This window comes from Megascapheus bottae, chromosome X (assembly GCF_031878675.1).
Source record: "Megascapheus bottae isolate mThoBot1 chromosome X, mThoBot2.hap1, whole genome shotgun sequence".
In the NCBI taxonomy this organism is placed as follows: domain Eukaryota; kingdom Metazoa; phylum Chordata; class Mammalia; order Rodentia; family Geomyidae; genus Megascapheus; species Megascapheus bottae.
Window position 1 is genome coordinate 7,550,581 of NC_143547.1, and position 13,877 is coordinate 7,564,457.

The 13,877-nt window shown below is 41.3% G+C and overlaps 1 protein-coding gene across 5 annotated transcripts in view; it reads right to left on the reverse strand.

Annotated features, from left to right (window-relative positions):
* The window catches only part of Sh3kbp1 (SH3 domain containing kinase binding protein 1), a 320,820-nt gene that overhangs the window by 251,906 nt on the left and 55,037 nt on the right, over positions 1-13,877 (reverse strand). For 4 of the 5 annotated variants that reach the window (XM_090326686.1, XM_090326688.1, XM_090326683.1 and 1 more), the window contains exon 2: positions 9,611-9,768. In XM_090326686.1, coding sequence (XP_090182812.1) covers positions 9,611-9,768 — 158 coding nt within the window. Of the gene's footprint in view, positions 1-9,610; positions 9,769-13,877 lie in introns of those variants that run through there. The other variant, XM_090326685.1, reaches the window with a different exon arrangement.

Here is a 13,877-nt window from a genome sequence, read left to right on the forward strand (position 1 = left end):
TCTGGCTTTTATGGTAGTTAACTGAAGATAAGTGTCTCACAGACTTTCCTGCTGGGAGCTGGCTTTGAACTGTGATTTGCAAATCTCAGCCACCTGAGTAGCAAAGATTGCAGAGCACTGACACCCAGCATTCTCTTCATTCTTTTTTTTATTGTAATTAATAAAAGGGTTACATGATATTTGCCAGATAGAAGGTGCATTAATTCACATACATTGATACCCTTTCTCTTCATTCTTGAAGGAGATTTTCATCAAATGTAAAATCTAGAGTTAGCTTTACCTGACTTACGTAACTGTAACTCCTCTGTACATCACCTTATAATAATAATTTTAAAAATTAATGGAACTGGACATTCTTTTCTATTCCCTTGAAAATGTTGGGTGCAGCTTTCTGGACCCCAGGATTTCATATAAAAACTCCAATGTCGTTTAAACCACTCTTCCCCTATGAGTGAGTGATGTGTTCTTCTCTCTTGGTGTTTTAATTTCTTTGTCTTCAATTTTAAGAAGATTGATTGATATGCTTTGATGTAGATTTCTCTCAGATTATCCTGCTGGATTTTAGATTTTTATTTAGCTATTTAATACTGCAACTTTATGCCTTTTGCCAAATTTTGAGAGTTTCCAGCCATTATTTGCTTTAATCTTTACTGGCCATACTCTTCTCTTATTTGTCTTGAATCCAGTGGTACAAATGTTAGACTTTGCTGGGCAGTGTGTCTCACGCCTGTAATCTTAGCTACTCAGGAGGCTGAGATCTGAGAATGACAGTTCAAAGCCAGTGGGGGCACTGAAGAGCTGAGGTACGTGAGACTCTTACCTCCAATTAATCACTCGAAATAAGAAGTTGGGTTGTGGCTCAAGGCGTAGGCCTTAGCTGAAGAGCTCAAGGACAGCACCCAAGCCCAGAGTTCAAGCCCCATGGCCCACACACAAAAAAAATTAGACTTAATGTTTTTGTCCCATATTTCTCCGATGCTCTATTTACTTATTTCCCAATTGATCAATTTTCAAGTTCACTGATTCTTTACTATGTCATATCTAATCAATAGCTGAGCTCATCTAGTAAGCTTTGCTAATTTTGGTTATTTTTCAGTCCCATAATTTCCAAGTTTTATATTTTCTATTTATTTGGTTTTTTTTCTAATTTTCCATTTATCTAAATAGTGTTTGCAATTGCTTGTAAAGTATTTTTATGCAGAACACTTTAAAATCTTTGCCAGACAATTCCAACATCTGAGTCTTCTCAGTGTTGGAAACTGATTACCATTTCTCATTCAAGTTGGGATATTCCTGGTATGAAATTTGATTTTTAAATTGTATTCTGAGCATTTAGGGCTATTTGTTACAAGACTTAGTTCTACTTAAGCTTCTGATTAAGTATGTAGTTCTTAGGCTACTTTCTCTGGCTGCCAAAGATAGTTTAGTATAGTCCCTGCAGTGCTAGTGTAATCTGCTTCATTTGTGTTACTTATAGCTCACTCTGAAAACCTGGTTAAAATTCCACACTTACATTTCTATCCGTAAGCCTTTTAGTATGTCAATTTTAGTCAGACTGATTTGTGGATGGATCCCTGCTTTCAAAGACATTTTCCACCATCAGGTATGCTTCCTAATACTAATCGTGGGGTGATGAACCAAGTAGAGAGTCTTTGTTCACCAACAGATGAGGGGAGAGTTGTCATGGGATAGCCACAATTGAATTAAAAAATGAAAACCACGCCGGGCACAGTGGTTCACGCCTGTAATCCTAGCTACTCAGGAGGCTGAGATCTGAGGATCAAGTTTCAAAGCTAGCCTGGGTTGTAAAGACCATGAGACTCTTCGGTAGCCTTGAGCTGAAGAGCTCAGGCACAGTGCCCAGGACCAGAGTTCAAGCCCCACGACCGACAAAAAAAAAAAATATCTCAGTCTCTTAACTCTTCTCCTTCCCTCACCCCAAAATTCTGACAGCGCAACTTAACCAGTGCACAATCAAGTCTGAGACTTACTGTCTGAAGTTCTCTGTGGGAGTAAGTCTCACATTTTAGAAGTTCAAATATCCAGTAATGATCACACCACAAGCAACATCTAGTCAGACAATGACTTAGATTTGGATCTGCTAAAAAAAAAGCTGGAAGTTAAAACACATGATCTCAAAGTCGCTTTCTAAAGTAACATTTGATAATCTTATCACTAAGAAAATAAGATTCATTATGTATAATCACCACAATTGACTGGGTCAGGGAACTAAAATTTATTGAGGTCACGGCCTTCCCTGAATTACAAGACAGTCCCTTAACCACCCCCCCTCTCTCTATACACACACACACACACACACACACACACACACACACACACACACACACACACACTCCTGCACCGTAACATTTACAAAGTACGAGGAATTCACAAAATGATGAGTTTTTACTGTTCACATACTTCTATTTCTCCTTAATTACTCCAGACCCTACTTGGATTAACAATTCTCAGAAAGGCATCTAACAGGCTCCGGTTGCAAGACTTCTTTTTATGAAACTGATTGCTGTTGAGGCCCTAGGGATAGGAAACAATAAATAGTCACACATCTGGATTATCTTCCACCAATAAAAGTCACATTCCTGCTGAGAAGCAAATCCAACACACTGCAAAATCCTATTTACTTACAAATAAATAAAGATGAAATGTGTCCCCTAATTGAATTGGAAGGGAAAAAAATAGAACAAGCCTTTTGGGCTGTAATAGCCAATTTCTGAAAAAAATTCCTAAAGTTCAGAAAATAAGTTGAATAATATTCATTCTACCAGATAAAACACTTGGGGAGGCATAATGTAGAGAAAGTAACGACAAGGACTTCAAAGCCACCAGGACAATTCAGCCAGAGAATACTGCCTCCTAGAGCTCAGGATCAGTATTCTAATATTCATATTCATATTCCCTCTCTCCTTCCCTCTTTCCGTTCTCTTTCTCTCTCACACAAACTCACTTTCTCTTTCTATCTCCATCACCTCTTCTGGGAAATGCACATTATGAAAACAATACTAGTGGCTCACACCTGTAATCCTAGCTACTTAGAAAGCCAAGATCTGAGAAGCACGGGTCAAAGCCAGCCCAAGCAAGAAAGCCTGTAAGACTGTTATCGCCAATCAATTACCCATAAACCTAGAAGTGGCTCAAAGTGGCAGAGCACTAGCCTTAAGCAAAAGAAGTCCAAAGACAGAGCCCATGCCCTGAGTTCAAGCCCCAAGACTGGCACACACACATGCATACACACAAATACCTGTGTCATAGTGTATAAGGATTTACTTACATAAAATCCATGAAGAATCCAAATTAACCTTCTTCTACACTAAAGTGTTTGATATATTTTGGTCACTGCACACAGATTATACATACAACATTGGGTTGCCATCAGCCTTGACTAGAAGACAAACATTATTATTCCACCAGCTAACCCAGTAATCAGGGCCCAAAATCCAGAGTTCATTTACCACCTGCTGAATCGATGCTAAAATTTCTCAAGTGATAGTTAAATCCTGAGTACTTCTGTCCAACAACTTTTTAGAACAATGCCTAACATGTACTCTCTAGGGCACAGAATGTCCCCAGACTAGGCCACAGGCCCTAAAACTCATAGTGTGGGAAAGCATACATTTGTGACCACATTCAATGTACCCCCTTTTCTGCTTATATTCCTCTGGTCCCAGCCTGTAGCAGATACACAGTAAATGTTTGCTTCATGAGTACAAAGACCCCACATGCCCAATCAAAGCATGAATAAAATGCATATATTTTATGATATAGCATATCATAAAATATATGTATTGCCTTTTCATGAATGGTAGGTATCTTAAATAATCATAATTATAATTCACAAAAGTAATGACCATTTTGTTAGACTTGTAAAGTGTAAAATTTTATTAAAGGAGATATAGGTTGTAATCTTTAATTTCTTGTGTGTGCCAATACAGAGGCTTGAAATCAGGGCCTAGACACTATCCCTGAGGTTTTTAGTCCTCTACAATTTGAGCCACAACTCCTCTTCCACCTTTTTCTTTTTTGGTGGCTAACTGGAGGTATAGTCCCATGGGCTTTCATGCCTAGGCTGGCTTTGAACTGTAATCCTCAGATCTCAGCCTACAGAATATTTAGAATTACAGGTGAGAGTTGCAGGCCGCAATCTTTGAATATTAAACAACACTCTGGAAGTCTCCATTTTATGCCACTTGTTGAAGTAGATTTACAATTCTTTCTTTCATAAAAAGAGAACAAAAATGCAACTGTGAGCTCTATCTGGAAGTGATACCATCTACTGGCCTTCTGCCTCATTTATTAAATGTATTTGCCAAACACTATGCACAAATATGAAAAAAAAGCTTTGAATATGCAAAGAGATTTGAAACACCCAGAGAAGGAGTGGGAAAGCAAGCTGAGAACTGTTACATTTAGCATATGTACAATGAGCTGCAAGTAAACATACTGCAACGTTCAATAAGAGAGGGAGCAGTGTGCAAAAGTCACTTCTACCACACACACACACAGAAACAGGCTAAGAAAACAGCTCACTTCCTCACAGACAGTATCAGATCAATTTAAAGATCAACAAGCATATTCTTTTTAACCCCTACCACAGCTTCCTGCTTTTCTGTGTCTTACTTGTGAGCAACAAAATATCACGGGCCTGGCTCCTGCTACACATTACTAAATATCCCCTGTAAGATCAAGCAATCACATTTTTGCATGTTGGTCCAAGTCATGGTTTTGATTCCCATTAAAAATGTCTATTCTGGGGCCGGGAGTTTGGCCTAGTGGTAGCGTGCTTGCCTAGCATGCACGAAGACCCAGGTTCAATTCCTCGGTACCACAGACATAGAAAAAAGCCAGAAGTGGTGCTGAGGCTCAAGTGGTAGAACTCTAGCCTTGAGAAAGTCCAAGGACAGTGCTCAGGCCTTGAGCTCAAGCCTGGGACTGGCAAAAAAAAAATGTCTATTCTATGGTACAATGTCAGAGAAAACCAAGAAAGGGGCTATTTGCCAATCTTTGTGTGATTAAAGCATATTGAATAATATTTTTAAAAGAAGATTCTGCTAATTAAAAAGCCCACATCTACTTATAATAGGAGACGGTCTCATGGTTTATATAGCAGTATGAGGTCTCAGAAGGGCAGCTATATTTTTTAACAACTTTGAAGACCCACTGCAGTTTTCCTGTTGTCATACACTACATTATGGTCTATCATTGTGTACTCAGAAAAAAAAAGATGTCCCCAAACTGAATACTAAGTAAAAGGATAATTGTGTGACCTTTTAATGTCATGCTAATGTATTTTCTAATAAGCCACTCAGAAAGGCAACCTTCAGGATATTTTACAATTGTATAAACATCAGAGAATAGCACAAACAAAAGAAACCAGAAAACTATACTGCTTCCTCTTTTCCTTTTCTGCTAGAAAAGGTAATCCCGAAGGCTAGAATTTTATTTTGTCTAAGACATGAACCTGTTTTGAATCTAATGTCACAATCTTATTGGAATATTCCCTTTTCTGCTGTCTTTTACCCAATTCTGCATATCTTCATTGAATCAGGTGTGTTATTGTGTTCGTTTTTTCATTAAAGGAGTCAAGAAAACTTAAGATGCATGATCTCAATTGATATGATTATAATAATGTGAGAATTCATCTTTAGTTGGGCACGGTGAAGCATGCTTCTAGTCCCACCTATTCAGGAGGCAGTGGCAAGATTGTGAGTTCAAGGCCAACTCAAGCAAAAGTAACAGACCCTATCTCAAAAACAAAATGCCAGTGGCTCATGCATGTAATCCCAACTACTTAAGAGGCTGAAACCTAGAGAACCATAGCTCAAAGCCAGCCTGAGCAGGGAGAATCTATCTCCAAAATAAAAAGCCAAAAGCTGAGCTGGAGGTATGGTTCAAGTGATAAAGTGATAGCCTTGAACAAGAAAGCCAAGCAAGAGCTCAACATCCTGAGTTCAAACCCTAGTATCAGCACACAGAAAAGTACCAAGAAAATGGTTAGGTGGAGGTTATGTCTCCCTCTGGTACAGTGCTTGCCTAGCATTAGTTAAGACCCTAGTACCCAGTTACTACCAAAATAATAATAATAATAATAATAATAATAATAATAATAATCTATTAACTGGTTTTGAGTTTGCTTGTTCCTATTTTCAAGGAGCTTGAGGCTTATCCTTAGAGTATTAGGTTGAGATTTCTCCAGTTTGTTGATGTAGGCACTCATAGTTGGGAAAGTGGTAGGAGAGGGTGGAAGATTCTTTATGCGTAGCTACGTAACAATAACGAAAAGACAAACCCAAAAGGCCATGTGGGATAACAGCTTGTAGCCTGCGAGCTAGCAAAACACAGGTCTCTCCTGATCATCGGTATGGACTAGTATAAGGAACACCGGGATGGCTGCTGTTCTTGTCTTGAGAGGGTCAGACAATGGAGTGGAAGGTAGGTACTGCATGCCAACACTTTGGGAGCACATGCTTAAATGGGACACTGGGTAAAGGTCTGATGGATAACCAATGGGATTTCACAAGATTATTCCCATTCGATCTGGAGACCAATTCTCCTTAAACTACATGGGACATACAGAGTCACTTTTAAAACTTCACGCCTATGCCAATAGAATTGCTATTAAAGAGATTTTCTGTTATTAGAATTCTCTACAAGAGCCACCACTTCTACCTATGATATTTTCAATAATAAGCCTAAGGGTGAAGACTTACAAAGAGACTCAGCCCTCTGAAAGAAAGATTCATTTTCTGCCAAATGTGACCGTCACAAATAGTGCATTCCCAGCCGTTCATTCTTCTACACCCTTTCTGACCTAAGGGAAACAAGCACCTTCCAACGGTGTAACTTTTTCCCTCAGTGGACAAGCTCAATTGATTAGGCAAGCGCAGGAAGTCCAGCCCAGGAGAGAGTGCTATTTGTCACTTGCTAACAGAATAGGGGAACACTCAGCAGGTGGCTACCACTGTGCTAAATGATCACCAGAGCTGTGTCATCTCATCATCAGAGGAGCCAATGAGGTAGCTGGGCTTTCAACAAGAAACGGTATGTCAAAACAAGGATAATCTTAGGCTAGATTAATAGACTTTTATTTTAAAAAAAAAGAAAAAAATGAGATACACAGAAATCCCAAGGCCAAGGGAGCTGGAGAAAGGTACACTGCATAGAGCAAGCCAACTATGTATAAGCAATAGCACCAGCAATTTGAGGCAACCCCACAGACAGAGAGTCAGAGGGGAAACTCTGGCCTCCCTTCTTTCTGCCATATCCTGACAAGTGTCCCCTTAAGCCAAAGCCTATGGCAGTCAAGAGTCTTGCTGGAACCTACTTTAGACCAGCCCAGAGGCATCCCCAGGCAGGCCTCCTGCCATTAAGAACCACAACACATCCATCAATGCTGATGCATTGTTTTCCCCCTCTTAAAACAGGGGAGAGAACTGGTGGATTTAAGCGCAGTCTTGGGGGCGGGGTCTAGCTGCATGTTACCAACAAAACTTCCCCCTCTGCCTTTGTACACAACAAGAACAAAAACAACTTTAAGGTAATGTTTCCTTTTTAACTCTGCGGCAATATCCTAAAGATGAACTTCTTTAAGTAGAGATAGTGGGAGCCCAGGGACTTGAAGTGCAGCACACCTCACTTTTTTTTTTTTGCCAATCCTGGGGCTTTAACTCAGGGTCTGGGCACTGTCCTTGGGCTTTCTCAAGGCTACAGCTCTACCACTTGAGCCAAGCACTACTTCGGGCTTTTTTCTGTGTATGTGGAACCGAAGAATCAAACCTGGGACTTCATGCATGCTAGGCAAGCACTCTACCACGAGGCCAAACTCCCAGCTCCTCATATGTTTGTTTGTTTTTTCCATCAGCACTCCTAACCAGCCCTCAGACACTCCTCTGACATAGAGCTAACCATTTATCTGGGACCATCCCCAAAATATCTGCTTCTCACGGCATTTTCCTAAATATGACCTTGTATCTCCACGAATATGGCAAAGGATCTTGGGATTCCTGCATGCAGCTTTTCATATCAATGGCAATCTGTTCTTGCCGGGTGTGGAATAGGAAGCTTTCCAATATGAAAGTGGGTCTTTTTTTTTTTTGCCGGTCCTGGGCTTGAGCTCAGGGCCTGAGCACTGTCCTTGGACTTTCTCAAGGCTAGAGCTCTACCACTTGAGCCTCAGCAACACTTCCGGCTTTTTTCTATGGATGTGGTACCAAGGAATTGAACCCGGGTCTTCGTGCATGCTAGGCAAGCACTCTACCACTAGGCCAAATTCCCGGCCCTGAAAGTGTGTCTTTTAAGCCTAGTCTTCCCCTGAGGAACAACCTCCAGGTGATGCCTTTTTTACCCAGCAATTCAAACTATTATTTACAACTGTGAACCATGTCATTTATTAATAGAAATAGCTACATTTTCGTGATTAAGCCCTAGATGAGTTGTACAAAGAATGTAATTTTCACAACCTTACTGAAGAAATGGATTTTTTTTGATATTTCAAGGATAAAAGAAAATAAAGGAAAATATCATCACTTCTATCAAAAAGGTCATATGAATACAAAGGTGGGTCACAGCATTAATTCAGAGTCTGCATTTAGCTTGTTTGCCACCTGATGGAAGCAGTCAAAATTGAGTTTCACCGCCATTTTGCATGAAATGGAGAAATCTGGCTTAGAGGTAGAGTGCTTACCTACCAAATAAACAGAAAAGGCCAGAAGTGGCACTGTGGTTCAAGTGGTAGAGTGCTAGCCTTTAGCAAAAGAAGCCCCCCCACTGCCCCCCCAGGGGGGCAGGGAATGTGGCCTAGTGGTAGAGTGCTCGCATAGCATGTAGGAAGCCCAGACTTGACTCCTCAGTACCACATATGCAGAAAATGCCAGAATTGGTGCTGTGGCTCAAGTGGTAGAGTGATAGTCTTGAAAAAACTCAAAGACAGTGCCCAGGCCCTGAGTTTCAAGCCTCAGGACATGCCAAAAAAAAAAAAAAAAACAAAAGAAAGAAAGACAAGAAAAGAAAGGAAAAAGGGAAATTTTCTTTTAAATTCTCAAACCAAATAAACAAGAACATAAACAATTTAACAAGCCTTATATTTTCCAGCATTTTCTAAGACGGGATACATGGTTTGGGAAAAGATTATCCCATATCATTAAAAACAAACAAAGCCCTTTTGGCCAGACTCATACCTGTAATTCTAGCTATTTAAGAGCCCAAAACCATGTAGACCAAAGGTCAAAGCCAACCCAGTTTAAAAATGCAAGACTTCATCTGTAATTAATCAGCAAAACACCAGGATGGAGCCATGAGTCAGGTGGTAGAGTGCCAGCTGTGTACACGAAGCTAAGAACCCCAAGCCCTGAATTCAAGTCCTGATAACTGGCATACACACACACACACACACACACACACACACACACACACACACACACACACACACACAAAGCCTTTTCAAAGCAGGCATCCCAGACAACAAGGGCAAAACTTCTCATGCACTTGTTGATATCACCCAGATCCAAAAGCAGCCCCAAAGAGTCAACAAGTGCCCCCACAATTGGTCAGCAGAGCCCAGACAAGAGACAGGAAAAGGGTTTTACTTTGTACTCACTCTTACAAAGTTGTCAGGGAACAAACCTCTCCTGCCGTTGATCTGCCCCTCCCACCAGCCTCCATCCTCTTTCCTGATGTTGGTGATGACCTCACCCACGCTGATTGTCAGCTCATCATCGTGCTGGGCCTGGTAATCAAACTCCACTATCGCCTCCACTGAAACAGACAGAAGGGGAAAAAAAGAGCAATTTAAGTCAAATGTTACAGAAGTCTAAGGTCCAACATGCTGCAAGACCAGTAAAGTCATATGAAAAGGACTTTCCCTCTAGAAATATTTAAAATAACAGAATCACACACAGAAAACGGATTCTGGTTAACCTAAAGCAAATAAAACAAAAGCCACAAAATTCTGATCATAGTCAGACACAGGCAAGGTAGCCTAAAGTCTCAAGGCCAGCAGGGGATTCAGGGGGAAACCACACAATGAAAGTGGCATTATGAGGTTCTGCCCACCCAAGGGCATGCAAGTCATGAAGGAAGGAATATTTGTGAAAATTCAGTGAAACTCAAGTGGCAGATAACAACTTGAGAATTATGCTAGATGGGAGCCAAGGGTTCACACGTGTACGCCTAGCTTTTCATGAGGCTGGGATCTAGAAGTTAAGGTTTGAAGCCAGCCTAGGCAGACTGCAAGACTCATCTGCGAGCCCAGTCAGTGAGACTCATCTCCTACTAACCACAAAATAACTAGCAGTGGATCTGTGGCTCAAGTGGTAGAGCACCAGCAAAAAAAAAAAAAAAAAAAAAAAAAAAAACACAGGGACAGCAACAGGCCTTGAGTTCAAGCTCCAGGACCAGGGGCAAAAAGAAGAAAAATTAAATAATTTCTGTGAAAAGTGCATATGTACTAAAATTTAACTCAAGATGGATTACAGATCCAAAAGTGCTCAGAGTATAATTTATTTCACTGTGGTTGGTAAAATTTTATTAGCATATTACGATCCTACATATGAATGGATTATAATGTGACATTTCTACGCATGCATATTGTACACTGGTCAAATCTGGTTGGTTAGCATTTCCCTCTAGCCTTTGAATCCCTCCAGATCTAAGAAACGTTGGTGAAGAACTCTGAAAGAGAAATTTAAAAGGCATAAATAATTAACAAAATTCAATATGCCAGGGAACAAATACCTTCATGTTTCCAGGAGAAAGGCAAGTATGGGCGAGTAGGGTCCCATCACATGAGCTTGGCATAGCCATTATGGGGAAGTTCTCAAAGCACTTCCTGTTCAGAATAGCCTTTCTACCTGGCTGGTTTACTCATAAAGGCAGTGTAACCAGAATGAAGCTGGGTTGTGACCTACTGTCATCAATTTTTCGATGGAAAGGAGGAGTGTTAAAAACAGAAAACAAAGCAACCTTTCTCCTGATACCTCCTGGATGCTGTCAAGCAAGCTGAAATACTCAGATTTTCTTGTGCCATCTACTGTTTCCCGGCAGTGAGAATGAATCAGTATACCAATGGGAAGCAGGCAGATTTAAAGACAGCTTTCAGCCAAGTTCAGGGAATCATTCCTATACGCCTAGTTATTTGAGATATTTGGGCAGAAGACCCTGAGTTCAAACTCCAAGACTGGTGGGAAAAAAGTTATGCTGAAATAATAGAAGAAAAGTTAAAGAATTTCTATTAAAAGTATATATATATGTATATATACATTAAAATTAACTTGAAATGTATTACAGATCTAAAAGAGCCCAAAATATAAGCTTCTCATTGTGGTTTGTAAGGTTTTATTAACTCATGAGTCCATGAATTTGAGAAAAGTCTAGAAAACATAGTGGGACACCTATCGCCAAAGAAGTAAAAAAAAAAGCCGGGCACCAGTGGCTCATGCCTATAATCTTAGCTACTCAGGAGGCAGAGATCCAAGAATTGTGGTTCAAGGGGTCAGCTCTGGCACAAAAGTCCCTGAGACTTTTACCTCCAATTAACGCTCAGAAACCTGGAAGTGGCCCTGTGGCTCAAGTGGTAGAGCAGTAGCCTTGAGCTGAAGAGCTCAGAGATGGTGCCTTGGCCCAAAACTTAAGCCCCACCACCAAAGAAGAAGAAGAAGAAAGAAGAGGCTGGGTACAGTGGCTCATGCCTGTAATCCTAGCTACTCAGAAGGAGGCTGAGAACTGAAGATCTCGGTTCAAAGCCAGCCTGGCACTAAAGAATATGAGACTCTTGGTTTTGTTTTTTGGGTGTTTTTTTTGTTGTTGTTTTTGGGGTTTTTTGCCAGTCATGCAGCTTGAACTCAGGGCTTGGGTACTGTCCTTAGACACTTTTTGCTCAAGGTTAGCGTTCTGCCACTTGAGCCACAGCACCACTTCCAGCTTTTTCTATGTATGTGGTACTGAGCCCAAGAACTCAAGAATGAGAGACTCTTATCTCCAATTAACTAATAGAAAACACGAAGTGGGGCTGTGGTTCAAGGGGTAGGGTGGTAGCCTTGAGCTGAAGAGCTCAGGGTAGCGCCCAGGCCCAAAGTTCAAGCCCCAGGACCGACAAAAGAAGGAGGAGGAGAAGGGGGGAAGGAGGGGGGAGGAGAAGGGGGAGGAGGGGGAGGAAAGAAGGAAAAAGAGGGCCAGGAGAATGACCTAGTGGTAGAGTGCTTGGCTAGCATGCACGAAGCCCTGGGTTCAATTCTTGGGTGAGATACACAGCAAAGGCTAGGATTGGTTCTGTGGCTCAAGTGGTAGAACGCTAGCCTTGAGAAATCACAAGGACGGTGCCCATGCCCTGAGTTCAAGCCCCAGGACTGGCAGAAGGAGGAGGAAGAAGAAGAGGAGGAAGAAAGTAGAAGAAAGAAGAAGTGGAGGAGGAGGAGTTTTCTTCGGATCACCTCGAGATCAATCTTCTGGAACTGAGATTACCACCACTGTTTATGTGCCAGACACTGCTCACTGCCTTCCTATATTTCACCTCATTTTCCATTTCAGTCGTACCATACCCATCTTCCCCCTGAAAGAACCTGAAGCTCAGCAAGGAAGCTGACATTTTCTCAGCCAGTGTACTCCAAAGAGAGACATGTCGATTTCAGGGGCCTGCAGCGCTGATGAGAGGAAAGAGTTAGAATGTCTATTCATCTTTTTTTTTGCCTGTCCTGGGGCTTGAACTCAGGGCCTGGATACTGTCCTTGAGCTTTCTCAAGGTTAGAGCTCTACCACTTGAGCCACAGCACCACTTCTGGCTTTTTCTATGTATGTGGTACCTAGGAATCGAACCTGGGTCTTGGTACATGCTAGGCAAGCACTCTACCATTAGGCCAAACCCACGGCCTTCATCTACTTTTTTAAAAGAAAAAACATCAACTTCCTATTTATAGAACAGTCCCTAGTTCAGACAGAGATTCTCCAAGAGACAGGAAGTAGTATCCTGAGACAATAGAACCAAGAACACTGGGCAAGGAGAGCATTCACCAACTCCAGCACCAGGGGGCGCTCTGGAGCTGTGCGATACCTGCTGCTAACACTGCTACCACTCCACTTAAAATTACCATAGCTACTAAATAGATTAGCAGCCTGAAAGACAGATGTGAAGGAAGCAGGAGCTATAGACGACACGCAGCTCCAAGTAAATAAGAAAATTACTATAGAGCTTCTACTTCTGCTCTTGGTGAAAACTTATTGCCGGCCATGTTTGGAGGTGAACACAAACTAATCAGGTCATATAAGATGACCAAACAACTCAAATATCAAGACAAATGGGCTTGCTTGGGTCCCTGAGTGGGTATTTGGAAAAGAGGAGAGTTTTTTTCCAACTAAAAGAAAGCTATATTCAATTTTTCAAACCTACTGATACACCAGGTAGTTGGACTATACACAGTATAAATTTGACACAATCCACAAAGGAGGCACACAAAGTGCAGATCAGCAAATTTATTTAATGCAAGAACACAAAGCAGGGGACAAGGAAAAGTGGAAACCAACCTAGTTTCTTTGATAGCTATCAGAAATGGGAGCTGAGACTCAGTGGGTTGTCTTCAATCCAATGTCTCTTACTGTTTCAGGGGTTCAAGTCCAAAATTGGCCACCAGAATGTATGGTTACCTAGCAACTTGCCAATACTACCATGCAAGTGGTAGTATCACAGACCAAGTGCTTAAGTTCATCTTACAATCAAAGGGTCTTATGCCATTAAGTACCTTTCCTTTGTGTTCTTTTGCATACCATTAAGTAGCTTTCTTGAACTCAGGGCCTACTCCCTGAGGTTTTTTTTTTCTCTACGCTGGTGCTCTACCACTTGAGCCACAGCTCCACTTCCAGCTTTTTTGGTGCTT